Source organism: Psammomys obesus, unplaced genomic scaffold (genome assembly GCF_907164565.1).
Source record: "Psammomys obesus unplaced genomic scaffold, mPsaObe1.curated_primary_1811, whole genome shotgun sequence".
NCBI classification, from domain to species: Eukaryota; Metazoa; Chordata; class Mammalia; order Rodentia; family Muridae; genus Psammomys; species Psammomys obesus.
The window spans coordinates 6199647-6225793 of NW_026586816.1; the positions used below are offsets into that span (position 1 = coordinate 6199647).

General features: G+C 45.8%; 1 protein-coding gene across 1 annotated transcript in view; it reads right to left on the minus strand.

Moving 5' to 3' along the window:
- Window positions 1-5222: 5222 nt before the first annotated feature.
- Pcsk2 (proprotein convertase subtilisin/kexin type 2) overlaps window positions 5223-26147 on the minus strand; it is a 260339-nt gene continuing 239414 nt past the window's right edge. The window contains exons 9-12 of the mRNA XM_055602602.1: window positions 22107-22322; window positions 20222-20322; window positions 16011-16238; window positions 5223-5929 (exon numbers count right to left, since the gene is read on the minus strand). Coding sequence (XP_055458577.1) covers window positions 5443-5929; window positions 16011-16238; window positions 20222-20322; window positions 22107-22322 — 1032 coding nt within the window. The 3' untranslated portion in view covers window positions 5223-5442. The remainder of the gene's footprint in view (window positions 5930-16010; window positions 16239-20221; window positions 20323-22106; window positions 22323-26147) is intronic.

A 26147-nucleotide genomic window follows, 5' to 3' on the forward strand; every position in this document is an offset into this window, starting at 1 on the left:
AATTTCTGTCATAGATTTGTGGTTGGGGCACACTGATGAATGAAGTGACTTCAAAACTCATACAGTATTGGGCACGCTGATGACAAAGGGCATCACTGGGCACAAATGCCCTCAATTTTTTTTCTCAGGTTTGGATATTAGCAAATAAATGCCACACACACACACACACACACACACACACACACACACACACACACTCTCTCTCTCTCTCTCTCACACACACTATACTGATGAGAGAGAAAGAGAGCGAGCGAGAGCGCTAGGACTCGAATTGAGATTGGTTCCTGGGACAATGGTTCCATGGCGTTGGTGCCTCAGCAGCCATGCCTCCTTAATTGCACGTGAGCATCCTGGGACCATGTGCTCACCTGCCACCTGTGGCCAGTCAGTGGTCTGAGGGCATGGGACCACATGGGAGCATGTAAGTTTTAGTTTCCAGCTGGGAATAGTTTGTGGGATGTCCTCTTGGGTGCAGGATTTTGATAAGGTATGGGTGAGACTCTCCATGCTGGGATGGGAAGGTGCATGTGTGACAGGATTCCCTGGTGTAAACAGGTGACAGTTGACATCAGAGTTAGGGGACTGGTGGCTTCACTGTTGCTCTTCTCTGGCCCCTGAGCTATGTGGGCTGAGATTTCTGACTGACTTCCCATTCTAACCCGGCCCCAGTCCACTCAGGCTGAGGATTAGGGGTTCAGCAACACAGAGCTTCCCTTCCGTGGGCTGCATCAGAAGCCTGGCCTGGGAATTTACCTCTTGATCACATTTTCTTCCTGTTTCCTTAGAAATCTGAACTCAGAGCTGCTCAGTTATTTAAATGAAAGGAAAGGGCTCAGCTAAATGAATAAGAGATCAGGGGACAAACTCAAGAGTGCACTGACTTCTGGATGGAGGTGTGTGTCTCCCTTAAATGCAGCTAAAAGTCCCGGGAAGTTGAAGGAGGCACCGGAAGGCTGCGGGTGGATATGGAGAGGGGCCATGGGCAGGTGACACAGGCAGTGCACCACACCTGGGCCTGGCGTGGCTCACTCAGCACACTGTTCTCAGTAGACTTCATTCTTCAGAGACCGAGATTCTCCTGTGTGCTAGTCTCTCTCTGCCCACATCTGCCATCTGCCATCTTGTCTCTCCATGCATTTAAGCTCCCGTAGGTTGAGTTTCCCTTCTCCCACTCTATTGACTCATTCCGTTTTTGGGGGCAGAGAACTCCTTTACTGGATATAACCAAATCACTTGCACTGGCCCACGTGACATGGGCTGGCGTTATTTATTTTAAGGTCATATCCACTCTTTCTAATCCTTGTGGTTTTACTTTTATTATTTCAAAGCAAACCAGATTCTTGCATCTTTAAACACCCTGGCTGTGAAGTCAACACATCTTCTAATTTAGCATTTCTCTTTCTATCTAAATGTAAAGTACTTGGTTGTCTGGTTTTGCACTGTGTGGTTTCCTTATAATCAGTTGAATCAGTGAATGTATTTGTCACTTGGAAGCCCATCATTAATTTATGATGACAAGAGTAATGATGGCATAGAGCAATAACTCTGCAGGTATTTAAAAATGGGGCTGGAGAGATTACTAAGCTGTCAAGAGCACTTGTTGCTTTTGCTTTGACCCAGGGTCAATTCCCAGCATCCACACGGTGCCTCACAGCCATCTGTAACCCCAGTTCCAGGGATCCAACAGGCACACAAGTAAAACATGTATACACATAAAGCAAAACAAATAAAAAAAGAGTGAAAACAGAGGACAAAACCCAGCACACACACACACACACACACACACACACACACACACACACACACACAGAAGCAGCCCTCTCCCAAACTTTAATCTTTAGGGTATCAAGGCCTGAACAAAAGTTTTGGCTTATAGTGTTTCAATGTAATTAGACAAGACTTTGGGTCTTATATCTTTCCACATCTTATATCTTTCCACATTTAGTCATAGGCTCACTTAAAGTTTTAATATTTGAGTTTAATAAATGAAGGACCAGAGAACATTATAAATTATTTACAATGAGTTACTTTTTTTTTTTAGAATAACATGGTCACATGGGAGTAAGGTACAGTTAGTTTGCCCTAGAGCACAGTACCACCCACGAGGAACAGTTGCCATGTAAATTAGGAACTCGCTTCCCAGGACTATCAGGCACCACGGTAGGGGTCTAACACTCAGCAGGTACCCCATTAATTTTCCTGCACTTCCCAATTGTCCCATGTCTATGTTGGTTCATTGATGAGAACGGTCTGGTGCTGTGGGCAAGAGTATGCACATCTCCTGAACAGGGAAGAGCATGAGAAGCTATCTGGTGTTCACCCCGTGTTCAGACCACAAAGTATGAGACGGAGGTGACCTAGGTCCCTGCTCAGTGTACAGAGAGTCACCCAAGCCCTCATTTGACCTCACGGGAATGACAGATAAGCCTTTGTATTAAGTCAAAAAGACTCTGAGGTTGTTATTATAATATGCATTAACTATATACTGTGTTTTAGAATCATGTTTGTTGAAGGTTTTTATTGTTGTTGTTGAGACAGGGTCTCTCCATACAGCCTTGCCTTCCCTGGAACTCACTATGTAGACCAGGCTAGCCTCAAACTCACAGAGACTCACCTGTCTCTGTCTTGTGAATGGGGTTAAAGGAAGCTCTGAAATATTTTTGATCATGGCCCACAATAAGACATATACATATTTTCATATGGGCCAGTATATATACTAAGGCAGGTAGAAAAGGCATGCATGCCTGACACACACACACACGCACACACTCCGGGAATAGGTACTTCAGGAAACAGAACTTATTATATGAACTCTTTTCTTCTGTTAGAAGTCTGATATTGACTACTACGCTGAATTTATCATCCACTTTCAAAGGTAACTGGAGTTTCAGAAATGCTCTTGTTGATCATAATTTGCATGTGACTTATCTGCTAATAACTCATCTGTCATGCATATGTGCTAAAACAAGCTTTTAAGGTCTACCTTTGGCTCCTACACTGGGTGGAAGTATTTTTGTGTAAGATACAGCACATCCCACATATTTTCTGGAAGGTATGTTTTATTGTTGAGCCTCCTAATTTACAACATATATTTTTAAATTTACTTAGAAATTTGTCACAGGGAGTAACAATGTTAACCTGATTATTATCCACCTGCTTTCACTTTTTAAAATAAATAACTGCCTCTTGCATTAAAATCAGGGGCATCATAAAAACATTACTAGCTAGACATAGTTTGTGTTAATACGGATGCCAAAAATGAAATAGAGATCAAATGTTTATATTTAGCGTTGTATATACCTTTATATACTCATATCAAAATTTCCCATTTCTATTAAGAAGCAGATAAGTTACTCTCTAATTTCATAAATTATACTACAAATGTGAAAATATGGACAACTATTTTATATTTCTGCTGCTTATATAAGACATTTAATGTTTATACAGAGAGCTTCAAAATTACAGAGATGTCACAACGGGAAGAGATGAACAGACATTTCACCTGAATCTCCACCGGCCTCTGCTCAGCCGGAATCATTTTGATATTTTCTGAATACTCTTTTAGAGATGTATACGGCGTGTGTTTCTCCAATACATACAGAACACACACATCTAGGTATACGTGTGTATGTACATTTATACAAGTATATATACACACATATACACATGTATGCGTCTACATATGTACATATATTTCTGTGGGCACTTACGCACGCATGCACACATAATGTCCTTTGGTTTATTTCCAGACCATTAATGTGAAATGCATTTTCAATGATTATCATTTTTTCCTTTAAATCTAAGGTGGTTTAAAAAGACCTTTGCATCAAGTAATAAACTTTTAAAAATCATAAATATTATTACACTCAAAAGCGGGATACAGGGAAAGGTATAAGGTGTTAGAGAGGACAAAATGCTTGTCAGTCTGGGGGAGAAAAGGAATGAAACGAGCTTTTCAGAACTCTCTCTTGAAGTTGCCGCCCTCAAGCAATGGAAACCTAGTGTTTTCCGAGTTGCTGACCTCAGCAAAGGAGCCCGAGGCTCTGCACATGCATCAGAGAAGGCGGGTGACAAGGTGGGGTGGGGTGACTGCACACTGGGATTTGATTAAGAAGCCAGTCCTTGGGTGGGGACAGCAAGTGACAGTTTGGTAATAACTGGGACGACGCGATATCTTTTAAAGTCGACAGCTGTCACCTCTGGGATACTTGCTAGATATGCTCACGGCTTCCTGAGTTGCCGTGATGACAAAGTGTGCTTTCCTAAAAGAGGCTGTCTCTTGCTGCCCTCTGGCTTCTGGTCATGGGGATCGGCTTGGCATGTGTCCCTCTCCGTGGAGCAAGCTCCTTGCAAACAGAGGTCAGCAAGAACATGGCCACTTAATGTCTTCACCCACTAGCCTCTTCTGGGACAGCGGCCCACTTCCCCAAAACATCAAGGAAATCACAGCTCAAGGGAGGGAGAAATTGCACTCCAATAATGCTTTTGGGAAATCAAAGCCCAGGTGGATGTGGGTAAAGCTGTCAAAAACAAATCAAAACATAAAAGAAAAAACAAAAAAAAGAGAAACGTCCTGCCTCTTGTTTGTGTCATATCAAAGCTGTCTAAAGCACTAGGGAAAAGGAGTGCTCCTGTTTCTAAAGCTGGTGAATCGCTCTTTGCCCGACAGCTGCGAGCTCTGCCTTGTAGTTTCTGTCTTGGATGGCTGGCTGTGTATGCCTGAACTCTAAGAAAGGCATTTTGGGTGTCCCAGGGGATTCTACCCCACTCAGAGCGGCGGCTGGTGACAGGAGAGCAATGGGCCTCAGTTTTATGTCATCCTGGCAGAGCACAGGGAACATAATTTTGGTATCGGCAGTAAATTTTCAATGCTCATGCCTTTTAAATTTCCTCACCCTGTACAGTAGGGCTTCCCAGGAACAGCAACTTTCTCATCACACACCTCAGTTGATGACCCTGCCTAGTCGTGCCTAATTTAAGCCACCCTCTTCCCCCCATGCTAGAGCTGTGGAGTTTACCCTCTGCCAGGTTTCATTTCTGTGCCAAGTAACAGCACCTCAGCTGAGACCACAAATGCTCTTGAGTCACCAAGACTCATTTGATGCATTCGTTTCTCTCCTCAGACATGAAAAGAAAAACTGAGAGCAAAACTGTCCCGGTTTTGTTTGCAGCGTATCACCCATTTACATGACAGAAATAAAGGTCGAGTCACACGTAGGACGTAGATGTTGGTAGGAACGCTATATTTGGGCTACAGAATAAAAACGATTGCTTCCATTGTGGTGCAAATAATCATTGACAGTGAGCAAAGCTGCAGACCAGGCTGGGATTGCTTGTGTGGGGGTAACAGGAATTTCTGGGCGGCTGGTGGCTGCCAGAACTGTGGAGCAAGGACAGAGGCAGAGACAGGGAGGAGGGGGAGGTGAAGGATGAAGCATGGCCCTAGTTCTTCCTCAGGATGCTTTGCAGACTTCTCTCCACTGCCTCATCCAGCTCTTCCTCCAGCTCCTGCTTCTTGGACATGGCTAGCTTGGACTGGTAATCCCGCACCACCTGATCAATGTATGGGGCACTCTGCGTGCCATGTAGCATCAGGGTCCATTCCTTGAGCAACCCCTTCTGTGGGGCACTGCCCACAAAGCCCAGCTCCAGGGTCCAGGTCCCCCGGGCGTCCTCCCCCCAGGTGTGGGTGGTCATGAAAGGCCACTTGTCGAAGCCCACCTTGGAGTCATCGTCTCTTGGACGCCGGCTCAGCAAAATGGACTTGGTGCCCATGGGGGACGTCATGTTGATGTTCAGGTCTCCTCTTCGGGTTGCATTCACTGTGATGACAGCTTGCACATGCTCTAGGTAGCGGACAAAGTTTTCTTTCCCCTCACAGGCATCTGTTTTGAGGGTCAGTACCAATTTGCCGGTGGGTGGTATTTTCCTGAGGACAGAGAGGAGGAAATTTGGTAAGAGAATATTTGAGATACATGCCATGACAACGGGATTCAATGGGTTTTGATTTTCACATCACCCGTGTGGATCTGAGCATAGGCCATTCCCTGCAAAGGGGATGTAACCGCCGTTGGTGTCCTCCCCACATTGCCTAAGCCCCCCTGGGTCACCTGCAGCTCTCCCGTAGCCTGGCTTCCTCCACTTCAGCCTCTCTCCTGCCAACATCACAGAAATCTGCTCAGCCTGTGTGCAGGACACCTGAAAGTGTCAGGGATTTAATTCCTCAGGGAGAGTCTTCTACCGATGTCTGACAGGATGTGGTACCTGTTCTCTGCACCCCTGTTTCTTAGTAGGATGATTCAGTGTCCCAAATTGGCAAGGTCTTGTCTTAGGAGCAACTCAGATGTAGGAAAGAACTCACAATGACTTAGTTTTTCTTTTTCAAAAGAACAGTTTAAATTTAGTCTTTGACAATTTCATACAATGTATCTTGATCATACCCCCCCCCCCCCCCCAGTTCCCCATCCTTCTCCTCCTGGACCACCAACATGCCCCCCCTTCAATTTCATGTATTGAAAAAAAAAAAAAAAGAATCCACTAAGTTCAGTTAGAGCTGCCTGGACACTCTTGGGTGTGGGGCCGCCCACCAGGGCATGATTAACCTACCAGTGGCCACACCCTGAAGAAAAATGGTTTTTCTTCCCCCAGCAGACACCCATAGCCAGAAACTGCTCAGCTAGGGGTGGAGTCCCACAGTCCTTCTCTTCTCTTTGCTGCTGACGGCTCCATTGTGTGTAGATTGTGTGCAGGTGACCAGAGCTGCTGAGCTTGAGTGCAATGGCCATGTCAAGGCCAGAAAACAGTATTTCACGCCACTCTTCCTTATCCTCTTCCTTATCCTTCCTTATCCTCCTTATCTGTGTCTTCTACAGTGTGTTGCTCTGAGCCTTGGGGATTTGGTATACTGTCCCCTTTAGAGCTCCAAACAGTACACATTTCTTTGTTTTCTTCACGAATGATAGGTGCTTTAAACCATGTATTGTACAGACTATATCTAGGAAAAGATGCCCATTACACACAAGCGGCTTGGTGCCAAGCTTGATTCTGTATTGTCATTGGTACAAGACCACAAGCCCAAGATGGTTTCCAGAAGCACACACTGTATTTGACTGATACAGGAACACTCTCCCAAGCAACTTGAAAACTGTGATGTTGACATTGGTTGTCAACTTGACAGGCTTTAGAATCTCTGAGGCCAGCCTCCAGGGGATGGAGAGCTGGGGATGGTGGGGGAAGTGGCCTTTGGTCCTAGGTTCTTGAGAATTTGTTGGCGAGCAGTTGTGACGCCAGCCTTGAAAGTCAGGTTATACACAGATGTGTACACAGAGCTTGCTTATAAACGGCTGGGTTGGCACTGGCCTGCAGAGCTCCCGACTGTAGTGGAAGTGCCCTGTGTGCTCTGGTACAGTAGGCACTGGCCACAGAAGGCAACAGAACACTTAAATGCAGCCAGCATGAGTGAGGAGCTGAAATTTTACCTAACAAATTTAATTTAATTAACTTTTCATTCATTGATTTGATAGTTGCAAAAATGTAGATTTGGCAATGCAGGATTTCTGGCTACCCTTTGGAGGTCTCTAGAATGGCTTGCACCTTAAGGTATGAGAAAAATGCTACGCTTTGCTATGGGGTTTCTGTGAAGACAGGAGCAGGTCTAAGAAGGAGTTTAGAATGTGCTATCAGGGAGGTCTTGGGTTTGCAGAGAAAAATGCCAGGAAGATGCCCAGAAGGAGTTTGAACATTCTGTCCTATTCCTGTCTTATAGTCTTGGCTCACTTGAAAAGTTCAAAACTCACAAGCCAACAACCAGGACATTCACTGTAGTAACTGCCCTTGAAGCCTCAGGACTCACTCATCGTCTGCTGAGTGCAAGTCACTATTAGTCAGGCGGAGAGGTGCACACCTGTAATTTCAGCACATAGGGAGCCAGCAGGAGGGTCATGAGTGTCAGGCTAGCCTGGGCTACCTAACGAGTTCAAGGGGATGCTGGCCTACACAGAAAGGCCTTTCCACAAAACAAACCACCACCACCACCAGAACACTCTGTGATCTTAATGACTCAACTCTGCCCAGCAGATAAGCCTCCAGGCATAGAAAAGTTGTTTTTTGTTTCAATTTCATCCAGGGTACTTAGGACTGGAGTCACTCAGGGTTGTTCACCTTTCAATCGAGTTTGTAAAAATTTTGGCAGAAAGGTGACATTACTTCCTTTTGAGAAAACAGAATGTATTTCTTTGATGGTCTGAGGCTGAGGGATAGGGGAGCCATGTCCACAGTACACCACATGCTGCGGTCTCCGTGAACGAGTCCATCAAGTGAGAGAGTGGGCCTAGTGCTGAGGGGACCTCTTATGACAGAAGAAGAGAAATTTGCATAGATACAGGCACGCTGCAGCTGAGGGATTTCAGAGGATGGCATCAGTGCCTGCTCCAGAGCCCATCCCTTCTCCAGAGTGTCAGCTGCTCCCTTATCTGGAGCACTTTCCTCAGGAGTGGAAGAAGCCAGGCTGGGGAAAACACATGCTACATCAGCACCCTTGCTTCACCTCAAAGTGGGGACATCTGGTGCTATTGATGGTCCAGAGCCCCAGTGGATCTGGTCACAGGTGCACATCCTTGACAGCACAACCTTCTCGGTTCTATCCTGCTTACTCAGAACCCCTCATTCCCAACAGCAGCTTTCTGAAAAGCCTCCCATCTGTAAAGCGTATGTGTTCAAATTGGTCCTCAGGCTCCACTTCCAGGCAATTTCCCGTCCCTGTGGCACTGTTGCCACTCAGTATAGAAGAGCTGATGGGCTTGATGACCAGGCTCTTCGCACAGTCTCTGAGGCCTGTTGATTGTTATCCATGTCACTGTTGGTTGTAAAGAACACTGGTCCATTCTGACTCAATCATTACCATTCCTTTTGTTCCTGGAATGTCAGGACTTGGAAGGCAGAATTGGAAGATTTGCTAGGAGCTCAAGGTCAACAGGAGCGAGCAGCAAGTCAGTCACCATCTCAGAATATGAAATCAAGCAAACAGAAGCCAGGGAGAAGCCCTCGTACAGAGAACGGTGTGGGCACGCCTTGGCATTTAGCATGTGGAGGCTAGCTGTCCACTGTAGCTGTCTTGTCTGCTTCTCCTAGACCCTGCTCTACCCACGTAGGGAAGACACTAGAGACAGAGACAAAGGACGAAGTGTCAGCAAGGGGGCAAAACTACTTCCCTCCTAAGGAAGTGCCGTCTCCTTACTTGAGATGGGCACTGTGAACTTGTGGGAGCAGCTACAGGGAGAGATGGAGGGGAGTGGAGAAAAACAGTGGAAGGTGTTCACACATTTGGAAAACAGGAAGACAGACAGGGGTGGGAGCAAAGACATAGATTTTTGTTAAGAATCATAAATTTCCTAGAAGTCTTGGAGGTTGAAATGTGTTCAGGGATCAGAAAGCCATGCCTGGGCGTATGGCTTGTTTGGGGCCATGGGGAAATTCATGCTCCTCAGACCCCCTGAGCTCCATGTTACGTAAACCGCTTCCTGCACAGAGGAGGGCATGCTTCACTGGATTGCAGGCGTACCACCTGCACACACCCTGAGGGACGGCATGGCTGTATTTTTCAGGGGTTCTTAGTTGGTCTGTTTGTTTTTTGTTTTCTAGAAAGCAGGAAAAAAGGTAATTCTGTAAGAAAAATCTCATCTGTGCACTTAGGAATCCTTAGCTTAGGAGTTAAAATAGGAGGCGGCTGCGGAGTAGGGATCCTGAGTGGTCACAGAGTGTCCATTCTCAGGCCACGTTCTGGAATGCTTTCAGTGCAGACAGCTCAGCCAGACACTTCAGAGCAGCCAACCTTTCAGGAGAGGCACAAATGCCTAATGCTCAGGTCCTATAAAGAAAGCCCCTGGGCTTTGGGGGGGGGGGCTCATATCTTTATCCTGCTGTAGATTGCAATAAACATGGAGTCAGTTGACGTCCAGAAGCCGGCGTTTCCCAGCGCACTTTGCAGAACGCTCTTGTTCTATGGATCCTTTGCTGTATTATTTTGATTGTTTCGTTTAGTCACAGACAACAGCCATTCCCTCTCAAGTGCACAACATGCCCACAGCGTTTGCATTTGTGAGAACTCCGGGTGGGGTGTTCACTTTGGGGTTCCTCTTCTGCACACGACAGGGTCAGGTGCCTGGTGACCCACACCGCGGGACAGCAGCGCTGTGTAAAATTGCACAGTCGTTACGGGGCCAAGCATACTCATTTCGCTTTCCTCCATGCCACTTCTGGCACTGATATCAGGTTGTAACACATTTTTTTTTTTTCCAAATTCGCCTGGAATTCAGCTGGATCACATTCACATCTAGAGGAGCTGCAGCCACAGTTCCCTTGGGGTTCCCAGAGGGTGGGAGGTGTGAGCGCCAGGCTCAGCACTCCCCTCTGCTCAGGCCGTGGGGCGGCAGAGTTCATTCTGTTCTTTGCACGTGGCTGGCGCAGCTGGTCACAGCCAGTTTTCTCTTCCCTTTGATCCTCCTTGAGCACCCTTCACTGACTCCCTTGATAAAGTTCTTTAGAAAATTGCTTTTCAAATTGACTCCTTCTCCAGGAAGATAACCGCCGAGCAAACTCATATACCTGACAGTCACCTCTGTGAGAGCTTGCTCCACCCCACGAGCTGTCCCTGCGCAGTCAGCGTGACTCGGAAAGCGGCCGCTGAGGAGGCTGTTCATTCCTGTGTCCTTGGAAGCCATTCCAGGGCATCGGGGTCTTCCTTGCCTGGTGGCCCGGTCAGCCCCACGCTCTCCACCCTCTCCTGTCCGGCTTCTGAGTTCTCTTGATGCCATGACGCCACCGCACTGACTGTGTGTGAGGAATGAGCCGTGGCTCCTCAGCTACAGGAGCACAAGGGAGGCCCCAGGTCGTCACATGGCCTGCACAACACGCTCCCAGCCTCAGTTCTGAACACCCTGTGTGGAGTTGGTGTTATCACATTGCTGGGTCCTATTCTGTTTGTCCCATTGAGCCACACTCCTGCCGTGGAGGAGCTGCTACATGAGCCTTAGTGCTGAGCCACTGGTGCCTACCTCTGCACAAGTTGCTTGGAATCAGATCGAACGGAAACTATAGTCTTCGGTTGCACTTTTACCCTCTCTAGTGCTTGAGAGCCATCTCCGATTATTTTGGATGGTGCAGATAGAAAACACGTCACCACCTATAAAGCCTTACAGCCTCCAAAATTTTCAAGAAGTTCTAAACTCCATTAGGAGACACAGTGGCCACGGCTTCCGTACGTTAGTTATGCTGATGAGGGCTGAGCCCTCAGTGCCCCAGGCAATGTAGCCCAGTGCTCTTTGTTCGGTTACTCCCACAGGACCCTGGGTAGTCCACAGCGACAGTGTCTGCAGTGGCAGTGACGGATGTTTTCGAACTACCTATCGGTAGGTTTTCAAAGGCTTCAGGAGACGTCTTATTGGAAAATTTCCCAGGCATCGCCTCCTTCCACACAGACTCACCGAGACACGTGCGGTCCTGTCCAACCTTTCACTCAAATCCACTTGGCCACACAGTAGCTAGGTCACCGTCACTGTGTCCTCAGCCTTCACCGGCCTCCTATCCTGAACCATAAAGACACGGTTGAGCTTTCAGCAGGAAAGCCACATAGTCTGATATAGAGCACAGGGCACAGGCCACAGGCCACAGCAGGCCATTTGGTAAATGAATTAAGGTCAGAATCAGACAGTGAAAAGAGCCTGGGTCTTGGCCATTCCTTTAGTCCTGGTTTGGCCTTCCTTGACCTCAAAACATATTTCTTATGCTTTCTGCGTCTCAACTTCCTTGTCTGTGAAAAATAACAGCGATAGAACACATTTCCTAGGGCAGTACTGACTAAACACAATGTGTGTAAAGGTTTCCAGAAGCTCTTTAGAGTAGCCATTTTTAGCGTCTATATCTATAATGATGCAGTTTTAGGAAAAGATATCTTATACTCCAACAGACTGGAGCTTTTGCTGGACTTTATAGCCAAGTTAAGAGTGCAACCCGGTCACTTAAGATTTAGCCTGATATTCTACTGTGCACTCAGCCTGGTTGTTTAATGTACCTTTAAGAGAACAGTGTAACACCCAATCTTACTTGCCTTGGATTTCCCACATAATCTGCTTTTTCAGTTTAAGCTAATGGATAGCTTTAATCTTGTTATGTACTTTTCCATGGCCTGGCCCAGAGATCAATGCATACCTGTTATGATAATTATTTGTTGAAAACACAAAACAGGTCAAAAGCAACTGTATTCAACAAATATTTTCGATAAATGTTGGAAGCGGCATAGGACACTACTTGATAGAGGCTTGCTTGCAGTATTGGATGCTTGGGGTCAGTTGATGCAAATAACTTAATCCCTTGTGGACTGTTGACGATTTCTACAAAGTATCCCTCATTCCTTCCTCATGTGATGCTGGCTAATAAATACAGACCAAAGTCCTTTGCTAGGGACAGTTAGATACCAGGTAGGTATAGGTACAGACAGCAATAGGGACAGGCACAGGCAAAGGCCCAGCCACAGCCACAGTCACAGCCACAGGCAGACATAGGCACAGATACAGCCAGATTCGAAGACAGCCAGACATAGACCCAGACCCAGTCAGACCCAGACCCAGACCCAGACCCAGACAGACCCAGACCCAGACCCAGACCCAGACCCAGACCCAGACACAGACACAGACATAGCCAGACGACACAGACACAGACAGACATAGACAGGCCAGTAACTATAAGCAATAGATAGATAAAAGGCACAGGGAGAGAAGTGGAGAATCCAGACTTGGGTTTGCTCTTGGTCATACCAATCTAAGGGAAGTGCTGAGCTTTTTTTTTTTTTTCTTTTTTCTTCTTAATAAACATGCATTTTGGTGCCTCTGATGCTGTCTGAGGCTGTCTTTAATGCAATTACCTGATGCAAGACTATACCATCTCTTGGGGCTTATGCTTATAGGTTTTCATGGGCCTGAATCTTTGCCTTCCTATTCAGTGCCGACTGAAGCAATGCTTCATGAGATCATAGAATGGTTTTTGGGGAGGTGTGGGGGCTCTGCAAAGATGTGTTTTGTGCCACTTTCTTGGAACTCAGTGAGTAGACAGTGAAGAGGCTCACCCAAGGAGGACGTTTACCCACAGGAGGATGCTCAGTCAGGGAGGTGCTCATCCAAGGAGGACGCTCACCAGTGACTGCTCATCTAGGAGACTGCTCATCCATGGGGGCATCTCATTAGTGGGAGGATGCTCACCCATGGGAGGATGTTCACCTGTGGGAGGATGCTTGCTCATGGAAGGATGCTCAGTCAGGAAGACACCTACCCAGAGAGGATGCTCACCAGTGACTAGGGAGAATGTTCATCTATAGGGGCATGCTCATTTAGGGAGAATGTTCATCAGCGGAAGGATTCTCACCTATGGAAGGAGCGCCTATACTCACAGGTGGATTTTCCCCCACGAGAATATGCTAGTTCATTGGAAAATGAACATCCAAACCCTTCTATTGGAGGATGCTTTAAACATAAAGCACAGATTGGAATTCACACAGGAGCCAGACAATTATTTCTTCCTGAGTTTTAAGAGATTATTATTTCACTTTGTTCTAAAGTGTGATCTAGAAGTGTTCGAAATCGCGGGTGAAGGGAAGAGGAAAAGTGACGTTAAGTGCCCACCACATGCCAGCTCTACAGTGTGGTGCTGACCCATCTCAGAAGCTTGGCGTGGAAAAGATAGCAGTTCCATTGCACTAGGAAGGAATAAAGGCGGATGCCCTTCTGGAGCTCAAAAAATTTAAGGAGTGTATTCATTCATTCATTCACATGAGAAGAAAAACCTGGCATTTTAACTTTCACTGAAGTATAGGGCAAAGGTTGCTTCTGTTTGGCTCATGAGGGTGAGGCCTGATGCAGAGTGGTCTTAGCAATCTCTCAGACCTTTTCCCATCTTACGTTGCATTCACCTTGCCGTAACCTTTTTGAAAGACAGGATCTTCCTGTGTAACCTTTGTAATCCTCCTGCCTCAGTCTGTCCAGTGTGGAGCTCTCAGCCGTGCGGCACTACGCCTGCCTGGCTTTGTAAGCGGCATTTTCTCTCCCCAGCATTGCTCTGAGTTTATTGTGTATATTAGATGCACACAATAAATTAGGTGGACATTAGAACTTTTTGTTTAATTTGTTTATATAAAAGAATATTCATTGCCTTATCACAAATGGACTTCTGTTTTCAATAAAATTGACTTTCCCTGTAACCCTTTACACAGCCTCTAATAAGCTAAAAACAAAAACAAAACCAAAAAACAAACAAACAAACAAACAAACACCCAACTATTATATTGGGATGGGGCTTGTAGATTACATAACGCCAAAGGGGTCAGATCACAAAGATGGGAAATTGGCAAAATAGAGGGTCAAAAAGGTCAGAAGCTTGGTGGAGAGGTATAAAGTGGCAAAGTCCAGATTTGAATTCAGGTCTGGGTAAAGGCTACCACTGCAGAGTTTCCAAGACCATTGGGAAGGAGAGGATAACATCTTAGTATGCTTAAGTCTCATTAAGCTTAGATGATCATTAGAAAAGGCAGGAGCAGGAGGTGCTCGGAAGGGACAGCAGGGTGGACTGAAATGACTTAACTAACCCACAGGGGAGAATTCTCAGGATGGAAAACTCAGCAGCGAGAGTGAATGCGAGACAACCACTGGCAACACTGTGGTGCATCTCACAGCTTCAATGCTGAGCAAAATAAATCAGAAGTCGTCTGATTTTAGCTAAATGCAAGAAGGGTAGTGCAAATCTGCAGCGAGGAATAAGAACACTGGCTGTGGGTGTCCTCAGTGGAAAGGAACACAGGACCATTTCCAGGTGGATGGGATGTACCGTCTTATGGGCGATAGCTCCTCAGGTGCATATATTTATCAAAACTCAAATTTGATGTGATGGAACACACCTGCAATCCCAGCACTCTGGAGGCTGAGGCAGGAGGATTATGAGCTCAAGTCAGCCTGTACTACATGGTGATATCTTATCTCAACTCTGCTCCCTGCAAACCAACACTTACATTCTGTAATTTTCATGCTATGTATGCAATACAGAAATTACTAGTTTCACCTTACTGGTGGGCCGATAAGGATAGAAAAATTAAACAAATGAAGTCTTTTTACTGATCAATTCTCTTGTCACACAGAAGTGGGATGGAGAGCGGCTATACTTGATCCAATCAACGGCTTTTGTGTAGAAACTCACTCAGACCCCTCTAAGTCACAGCCCACCCCTTGCAGAATAAAACCCAGCCCTTCCTTTGTCCTACAGGTAGAATGAACAATAGTGGTAGTCCCACACTAGATCACTCTTCAACAGTCAAAATAAACTACAAGCATACACAGAATGTGCGCAGATTTTACAAATACAATTTTCCACATAAGAATATAGACATAAGCTGGGCACAGTGCCACACACCTGTAAATCTTAGCACTTTGGGGGGTGGGGTGGGCAGAGGCAGACGGATCTCTGTGAGTTTGAGGCCAGCCTGGTCTAAAAGTGAGTCCAGGACAGCCGTGACTACACAGAGAGAACCTTGTCTTGAACAACCAAAAGAAAAAAAATGAAGAATATAGATATAAAAGAGAACACAATATAGGTTCCATGCAAATTAAATGTAGAACAAGCAAAATACTCTATGGAGTTAGAATAGTGATTGCTCTTGGGGAGATGATGATGGAAGAGATTACAGATTTTATTACTGATCTGCATGCTCACTATAGTGGTTGACTGACCTGTGCACCTAAAAACAGTGCTGAAAACTATGGGAACTGCGTGGGAGCAGTTATAGCACAGCTTCTGAGTTGCACAACTGTGTTCTGGGTCACGATCCCTCTGCAGTTGTGCATCTCTGTAGCTTTGCCCAGAAGTTGACTGTCCCAGATGAAATGCCTCAGAGTAGCTCCTGTCATGGAGAGGGACCCTGGTGTTTTGCCAGTTGGGTCCCTTCCACGTGTGGTAGAAGTACCGCTCCTACTTACTCAGGATTCTGCACGGAGCCTCCTACACAGTGGAATCTCTCAGGGACAGTTTTCCAGTCTTTAGCCATTTTCACCATGGCACCTGCATCAAGGACTCCGTAGCCAAAGAGGTGATTGAACTCCAGGCCAACCCCGTTCCTTCGCCACTGGTGGACCTCATCGTGAAGCTGGTTCCTCTTGGAGGTGAGCACAGTCAGGTGCTGCACGTCTCGCCAGGTCAGATCCACGCTGGTCACGGGAGGAGAGAGTGCAGAACAAGGACGAGAGCGAGAGAAGAAGAGACGAGATGAGCAAGGTGAGAAACGCCCAGGACGTGTCCACTTAGGAGGCTTGGAACCTCTGTGAACTTTTAACTCAAGGGAGGTGTGCACGCACTATCTAGAACCATTTATATGTCAATTAAAAACATTGTCATTCTTACTTTTAAAGTATATTTCTAAAGAGCATATTGTATGCATGGTGTGGCTAAGATGAAAAAAGATTGGTAATATCAAGTGTTGACAAAGATGTGGAACAATTAGAACTCAGGCTTTGTGGATCACTGGAAAACAATTAGGCTGTATTTACTAAGGTTGTCCATGTACGTGACATAGCCTGGTAATGCCATTCTTAGACATGTATCTGGCAAAAAGTGCACATATTCAGCGGATACATACAACAGACTATTTGGGGCTCATCCTGGCAGAATGCTTTTTTTGAGGTACAACTTATGAAATGTGGGGTATTAAAATGAAAATGAATTAATTGTGATTATTTCTAATAATATGTATATATATTATTTTTGGGACAGGTTCTCAAGAACTCAGACTGACTTCAAGCTCTCTATGCAGCTGATGATGACCTTGAACTCTTGATCTCCTGCCTCTACCTCCTGAGAACTGGGATTCTCCTGCCTCTACCTCCTGAGAACTGGAGGTAGAGTTCTACCTCCACATCTGGTTTATGTGGTACTGGGAATTGAACTCAGGGACTTGTGTATGCTTGGCAAGTGCTCTACCAACCGAGCTAACTCCCCAGCATGGTATGGATGAATTCTACCAACAGAATACCAAACTACAGAAGCCAGGCAGAGGAGAAAACACTGTGGTCAGAGGCAGGGTGTGACCCGAAGGGATTGTGGCTGGAAGCTTGGTCTTCTTTGGGTCACTGCTGGAAGACGGTGGAAGCTTTATGAGTTTGTGGGAGTGGGTCGCTGGGGGCATCGCCCTCTGGAATGAATTCTTGTTGGGCTCTGGCTAGTTGTAGAGAGCGGTGATCACCAAAGCCCAAGCACAACCCTTTTCCATCTCTGGCTTCCAGTGTAGTCCTGTGATCCCTTCCTCAACCACATGCTCCTGCCATGACCAATGTCTGTCAGAGTGGCCTCCACCAGAGACTAAATGGACAGGGAACTTGGTCTTGGGTTTTCAGTTCCACTTCTGTGAGCTACAGAAACTTCTTTTCTTTATTAAGTACCCAGCATCAGGTATTTTATTGTAGCAATGGAAAATGAACTAATAGAGGAGCATCTATATGACTCCATTTGTTTAAAGCACAAAAATAGAAACAACTAATTTATGCTGTTGGGGACTGAATAGGGCTGGTCTTGGGAGTCCTGACTGAAGGGGAATGGGGGTATGCTTCCTGGTACTGGCAGCGTGTGATCTCTTAACCTGGGTGCTCACTACCTGATACACTCCATGTCTGAAATGAGGCTGCCACTTTAAGGCAAGGACAATACTTTTAACATGTTTGTACGCCCAAAGCAGGACAGGTCCTTGACAATGCTTACTATGATCTTTGGAAACCAGTGTCTGTTATTGCTCAGTGTGAATTTTTAACAGTGCAAGCCATGACTTAGTTGTGAACCAGGAAATCAATCTACTGCACAGGTCATCTACTTGGGCAGGTTAAAAAGCTCTCTGGGGGTATTTGAAATTCCTCCACTCCATCCCCATCACAGACAAATTAAATTGCCACCTCTGGGAGTGAGAAGTAGCTGCTGGAGATTGTTAGCTTCCCACTGTATTCTAATAGACAAGACTGAGATCCAGCAATCCTAACCCTTGAGCAGCAGTGGGAAGGTGGTGAAGTTTGAGACCCACTTGGGATTCATCGTGAGAATGTCTCAATATTTAATAAAATTGATGAACTGGATTAGAATAGAAAAGAGAGACAGTGCACAGATGTTAAAATGATATTAGTATTTCCATGAAACATTTGGGGCTGGTGTGTTGGGCTATAAAGCAGAATTAACTTTTTTTATTGAGGGCCACAAGGAGAAAAAGGTGACCTTGTGAACTACTATTCTCCACAGAAGCCAACCAATCAGAAGGACAAGAATTCTTTTTAGGAGCCAAGCAAGCGAAAGGACAGGAATGATATCATTTCTCTGGCAAAATCTCAACGCATTTACAGTGTGTTGGTGTGAAACTCCGAGCCCAGGCAAAGTACTCCACTAGGCCGCATGCTCCTTAAGCACTGACTGGCGGCTTCAAGGGAGACTGTTCAAAGGCAGGCCAACGCTTTTGAGCAGATTGTGAGCACACTCACCCACCCAGGAGCTGAGTGTGACCAACTGCTCTAGGTTTTTCTAGAATGGGAATCTGAGTTTACAGATCCCAGAAGTATTGGCACATGAGAATCTGAGGGACTAAGGGCTGGCCTTCATGTGACAGAGGGCCTTTCATGTCCACTGTATGAAGGTGGTTTGCCCCAGTGTCTGGGGAGGTTGACCTCACATGCTCCTCTGAAGTTTTCCTGTCCGAAGCAGAACAGAGAACTCCTCACTTCTGCGCTACATGAGAACAGTCTAGATTCATTTGATTCTGTGTGTGGCACTGTCTGGGCTAGCTCTTTGTGTACATCTGCAATGGAAATTGGGTTCTTTGTATTTGCGCCTCTGAAAAGTTTCAGGATTGGTAAAATATACTGTTCTACAAAACAGGTATTTCACTAACTTGCCCTAAGATTTAACCCTACTGTATCAGCTCCAGACTCACAGGCAACAGCTCTTAAATAATGGCAGAATGAACCTTCTGAATAGCCACAATTTTAAAGGCTGTGTGTTGGAATGACCAACGTGATACATTTTTCACTGTTCTGGGTAACAACTGGGATTCTAGGTCACATGTATGTGAAAAGGTACAGCACATGATATAGCCCACGTGTGTCTATTTTGGGCTTCCAGGCTCTGGACTAATCCTCACCTTGCCATAGGGAGTTCCTCAGTGTCACAGAGTCTAGAATTTAGGGGACGGGTGAAACAGTGAGAGTTGTCATGACATTGGCACTCAGTCTCTGGACAGCTGGGAGTTCCAGCCTGCAACAAATACTGTGCCTCCTCAACACTTGCTTCTTTTGCAGATCAGAGTATGTGTTGTTGAATATGTGGAGAGGGGCAAGTAAGTCTGCCTGGATACTGTCGACAGAAACTGCATTACCTAGCAATTTCTGGCAAGAATGGGACCTTAACTCCCTTCCCTGGGAAGCCTGAATCACACTGCCCACAAGCTGCTGGGCGATCCATTTTCTGAACTCCCCATATAGCCTGTGAGTACAGCAGCATAGTTTCCAGAGGGCAGAATCTAAGTCCAGACTCTGATTTCTCAGGGAATGTAAGCAGCACTCTGGCAGGTAGCTCAGATGCTGAAATGCGAGCTACGCCCAGGAGGACGCAGTCATGGTCTTTTCATGGCATGTTAGAATATAGGACCTGGTCTCTTATCTGCCACCTCAACGGCTCCCTAGGAAAGCCTGTTTCTTGACTATTCTGTACAGCTTCACCTGCTTTGGCTTAATGTGGAGAAGAGGACCCGCCTCATAGAAGAACAGCCTTGATTGTTGTTCTTTCATTTAGCTGGCTGAGAGCATCAGTGGGGTGAAATAGCTGTGCAATCCACAGAAGGTAAAGGGAGATTTCACAAAGAAAGGTTTTTTTTTTTTTTTTTTTTTTTTTTTTGTGCTGTATTTTGGTGTGTAAATAAGTCGTTGGTTTGTGTTGTAGGAGTTGCAGCCTTCTGCCATTTCAGGTGTATAGTTTTGTGACGTATGCATACGACTGTGTGTCAGTGAAGGACCATGAACCATTAAAAATGTCTAGCTGAATTCACTAGCCCTGACTTTCTAGGCTCTCACATCCACGCCTGTCAGTGGACACCCAGCATTCGGGTGGAGAAGCACACACCAGCCCACCCTTCCGAGCTGACCTCTACCTCCAAGGTGAAACTTACTTAGCCTCTAAAGCCAGTGCAAACACGCCGGCTGCCTCAGGAGCAGCTGCAGATGTTCCAGAATGCCTCAGGGTACAGTTGCCGTATAAGTCTGTGGTGGCCTGGCAGGGAAAGATTAATTGATTGATGAGCGAACAGTGTTTGAACCCTAGACCACGAGGGCCAGGGCAGCACATTTTTATCTTATTTAAACTATTCTGATAGTCAGTGGTGGGTTGGGCTGCACTGAGCTTGGCTTCTGGGCTCAGTATCATGAGACATCACGACTGTGGCAGCATTTCTGTTTTCTTCCAGAAGGAAGAATGATATTCCCAAAGTGGGAAGAGCAAATGTCTGACGTCTGCCTAGGAAGGGCCGCTTATTCCAAACAAACGTTCCTCTGAATCCAGACCTGTTAAAGAGATTCTGATACAAGCCAAGAATCGTCGGTGTGTGTTGGATACCTCCCCAGCTTTATTCAGGAAAGCATGGATACCTGTTAAAACACTTTTTAGTGAGAATAAGATCATTTTCAATGTTTGCGAGAGCGGGGGTTTACATTGAGATTACATATAGAATGAAGACACTCTTCTCCGTCTACAGCAGCTGCTCTCAACCTTCGGGTTGTGGCCCCTTTGGGGTCACATATCAGATACCCTGCATATCAGATATTTACGTTACGATTCAAGTAGCGAACTACACTTACGAAGTAGCAACAAAAATAATTTTATGGTTGGGGGTCATCACAACATGAGGAACTGTATTAAAGGGTGCAGCCTTACAACCACTGTTCTAGAGGGTTCTCAAGAGGGTTTCTCTTTTTAATTTTAAATTTAAATTTTAATTTTTTTGAGACAGGTGTAGTGTATCTATGACTTGGAATCATATGCCAAATATCTGGCCTGGAGGACAGATGAAAAACTGGCATGTGAGCAAAGCAAGCAGACAGGAAAAGATCGTTATGCTCTTCAGGAGAGGAAAAGTTTACGGTTACACCTGGTTGCTCTAAGGGGAGAGGGGAGAGAGAGCGAGAGAGTGAGAGAGAAAATGAGAAAAGGAGAGAGAGAGAGAAGGGGGTCTGGAGGGACAAAGAGAGACAGAGACAGAGAGACAAAGAGAGACAGTTTCAGAGAGACACAGAGAGAGACAGAGAAAATGAGAAGGGGTAAAAAAAAGTTTTCTCAGGGGAGAGAGACAGACAGACACAGAGAGAGACAGACAGGGATATACAGAGAGAGACACAGAGAAAGACAGAGAGACAAAGAGAAACTGAATGATTATACCCTGTGAATCTTCATTTGTGTTTTAAAAATCATGGATCTGTTTTATAATATGTTGAAATCACACTCCTTCCCCCAAGAAAATACACAACTGTGTATTTTCCCTCTCTTTAGGAGGGATGAGGAGCCATATGGGTCCACCGCGGCTGGACTTATTATTGTTTTGCTGTATTGAGGGTCCATCCCAGGTTTGGGTATATGCTAAGGCAAGAATTGTACCCTTTGCAGCCTCATTCCCAGCTTGGTGGCATTTCTTACTGTTGTGACACAGGCGTGCTTTCTCGGGGTTTGTAGTGTGACATGATCCCTCAGTTCTTATAATTTTTGTTCTTGTAAGTGACATGCCAGGGAAACTTATTGATAAACTAAAGCTCATCATCGCTTGTATGCCCAAACAAGACAATACACAAGGAACTCTACGGAAATGAACTGGAGAGGGCTCATCGCATGATATGCCTCCCGCCAGCAGAGGCTAGGTCTCCACTTTGGTAAAGCGCGGTTAGACACCGGGAAAGCGCATGTTCTCCGCAGAAGCTGTGCGGCCTTGTGAAGAGAAGGGAGTGGAGCTGGGAGACCAGCCTGGCCCTGGCCATGCAGAAACTGATCAGGAGGAAGCTTGTGCTTACCACACCCGCCTCAGGGTTCCTCTTCCTCCCGTTGCTGAAGGTGGAGGCTAAGGTGGAAGAGCAGCTCTCGTCGTACAGGGCGGTCCTGCCGTCGTTGATGGCTGAGTTGATGGAGATGGTCCACATGCTTGAGGCGTAGCCGTCACAGTTGCAGTCATCATAGCTGCCACCGTCCCCGGACGCCCACACATAGATGCTGCCTTTGCCCCCGCGGCCCTGGGAGGCAAGAAGGATTTGCGGCTCAGTCCAGCACTGAGGAGCAGGCGCTGAAGGGTTCTGGCCTGTGGCTGGGGGAGGTTTCCTGCCTAGGTAAGGTCCTGGCCTAGGCAGGGTCAGGATTTGAGCTAATGCAGCTATGCAGCCGAATAACTGACTTCATTTTACCTGGCCGGAAATTATTTTTCTGAGGGAGATAGTAAGAATATATATATATTTTTGCCCAAGAATGATATAAAATAAAGTCACCAGAATTTCTAATTGTAGCTGAGAATAACAGGTTAGCAAAAGAGGAAAGGATCACCTTAAAATTTACAATTAAATGATTTTAAAAAGTCTTAAAATTTACCTGAGAACTGATTTTTAAAAAAAGCTGTAAAGGTAATACGTGCTTATTGTAAAAAGTATCAAAGCATATGGAAAAGAAAAATGAACCCTCCAGAGGCAATCATTGTAACCTTATTTTTACCTATAAGCTTTCACTGAAAATTTAAGTATACATGTCTGTGCTTATACTAAACTACATAAGATGTATATATAGATATAAATATAAAGAACATGTTTAACAAAATAACAAAAATCTTACGCTTGTTTACATCGCTTAAAAAAAAAATCCAGTTGGATCTTAACAGAATCCTACTGGAAACCTACATGCCATTTGGTCTGTGCAAGGGAGCAGCTTTCGGAATAAAGCCTAGAGTGAGTAAGTAAGAAACAGCCAATGGCATCTGAACTCTCGAGGATAGCACGGTAGGTACTCCCATGTAGCGGTTAGTTACAGAAGACAAGCTGTGTTAAAGATGACTCAGGAATGCTCCTGTTTAATCCATGCTCTTAGTGTTTTCACCTTCCTGTTTTATCTGTCCTTGCCCTCTCTGAGTGATTTCTTTTCTGCCTCAACCAGGATCGAGCCATTTGCTTCTTTCTTTCTCCTCTGTTCTCCTCTAGGCAGGGGGGAGGAGGGCAGCCATGCAGGGTGGGCAGTGAGGGGCAGGTGTACAAGCTCCTCCTCCTGCACCGTTTGGGAGAGGTGGAAGAGAGAGAGGGAGGGAAGGAGGGATGAAGAGAAGGAGAGGGAAGCTAGGGTGAGGGTGGGGAATGCAGAGAGACAGAGAAAGCCTGCCTTTGTGTGGCTTTGGGGGTCGGGGATCTGTGGTCCTGGTTCAGTGGTTTAAGGTGAGATGTCATTAGAGAACAAGAAGGTGGAGCACTTCCAAGGTGTGTCTGCCTCTTAACAAGGAGACCATGGCAGGCATTCTGAATTTCTTCCTACAGGACTGGGAACTAATCAGTCTGTGGCCAAGTGAGTCATTAAGTTCACAAATAATTGTTTGATCACCCACAAACTGGGAATTGTCTTCAGATTCTTGTTATATTTATATAACTGAGAGACTCTGTCACAACAAACAATGGCTCTCAGAAACCATGGCAGAGGAGAAACAGATGGGTTCTGCAGTTGGCATGGAGGGACACATACTCAAGTTCAGATCAGGGCAAAACACCCGGGGAACCATCCCTCACGAATTCCTGAGCAGGCTGCCAGGGAGCAAAGCAATCTTGGTATAAGGAAATCGCTTGGTGTAGGAATGTTAGGGTGGATTTTACTTGTGTAGTTCCAGGTACCAGCACCCTTTGTAATATGATTTTGCAGTTTTGCCCAAGAGGAGAAAAGGGCAAAACTACCGTTGGGTCCCGACTGGCTTCGTGCCTTAATCTGACATCAAAATGTGAGAGACATCAAATGGGCAAATATTCCGAATAAGCCCAAGACTTGAGAAACTTGTACATCTCTGACTCAGATCTTGGTTATACCATGGCAAGCCACCTGCCTTTCGCTGCTGACAGCCACATAGCGCAGTCAAATGCACTGCCCCAGCAGAGAGTCAACGGCTCCCAGACACGGGCAGAGCTTTCTTTAGACCAGTCAAGCTCCAGTGCACCTTCCCGTCCATCACAGATGTGTGACTGTGGCTGTGGGAGGGCACGGGGCTGCCGGGGGCTGCCACTGAATGGACATGGAGGTCTTTGTGGTCCACCCTGGCCTTGAACTCACAGAAATCCTCTGGCCCCCGCCTTCCAAATGCTGGGATGACAGGTGTGCACCCCCACATCTGGTTTCCATCTTGACATCTTAGTACATTAACATACTTTAAAAAGTCATTTAACTTTTTACTGTAAAAATCACATGCAATATTGAAATAGGCAGACTATGGAGAGGAAAATAGAAATTCTTTATAACCTGAGAATAAATGATTCCTAGTGTGATTTTGAGGGTTCCTGACAGTTTTATACAGAGAGGCAAAGAATAGCTTTAGAAAAGAACTTGGGATAATGAAATAGATTCATTTTATTTGGCCTGCTTAAAAACACAATTTTACTATTATATAATTAACATTTACTCGTGTGAATGTTAATACTATTCTATATCATGTTTTATTAGTCTTATTAAATAGACATTTCATGATTTAGTCTTTCTTTTTTTAGACATCCGTGGAGGATTATTTCTAGTATTTAAAAACCTGGCTAATGTTTAAAAAGAACATACATATATGTGTGTGTCTTTTTAGTTCTGTTTAGTTAGGCGGAGTTACTAAGAGAAGGGATTTTTGATGAGAAGAAATGCATGTTTGAAGAGTCTTCATCCACATAGCCATATTTTTGCTCTGTATAATGACTGTAGTGTTCACATCTACAAATAATAATGGCCGTCATGGAGAGATGGCTCAGCGGTTAAGAGCACTGGCTGCTCTTCAAGAGGACCTGGGTTCAATTCTAGCACCCACAAGGCAGCTCACACCTTGTGGGAGCTGACATCCTCACAAAGATATACATGCAGGCAAAACACCAATACACATAAAATGAACACTGAAAAAAATAATGGCCAGTATAAAAATATTTTTTTTTATGGTGCTGGGGATTGAATTCAGGGGTTTGTACATGCTAAGCACGTACATGAGCTTTCTGACAGAAGCTCATGTAGCCCAGGCTGACCCTGAACTCCTTAAAAGTTGAAAATGGCTATGAACTCCTTGATCCTACAGCCTCTGCCTTCTTCCATTTCTTTTTGTCCCCAAAATGAAGAGAAGGATTGTAATGGTATGTGAACCATTTCAGAGGCTGAGCTGCAGGCATTACGCCAAGCAGCCCTTGTCCAAACGAGAGCCTTCACTGAGATTTAGAAGATAAATCAGGACTGGTGTCTCCGAGTGCTCTGTGGCAGGAGGCATCCATCCTGCCAAGGCCCTGGTGCTGCTGCTCCTGCATCTGACCCTCATTCTGATCAAGCAGCACCAGGTCTTTGCCTGGCCACCCCAATTAATCACTTTCTTCTCAGCCAGCTCTCTACCCCTCCCTCCTGGGGGGTGGTGTCTGAACCACTGTCTTGCAAGTGGCTCATCTTCATGTATTCTAGTGCAGACACCTGGCCCTTGAGCTATGCCCACTCTCCCCACTCAGTCTCATCAGCACCACGAAGAGGCTTCCTGCAGCTTGTCTTTAACTACTCCTAAGCTAATTACCTATGCTCTCCAGTAGCAGCGCTTAGACATGATTAATAAGGGGCTGAGATATAGTCACTAGAGCCAGCAAAGGGATCCAGGCTGTCCTGAGTGGCTGTGTTCTGTTTACGCAGTGGAAGGAGCCTCTGTGACTGTCAGTTTGCCTGAATTCTTGTGATTGTCAGAGAAGAAATGACTCTGGAAGATGAGGTGCTGTGCCCTCTGCTTGTCCGCTGTGCCACCATTCTCCTTGCAGAAACTACATTCTTCCTTCCTCGCTGTGGGCTGTCTGAAGAGTGATGATGCTTAGACTTCTCTTCCGCTGAGC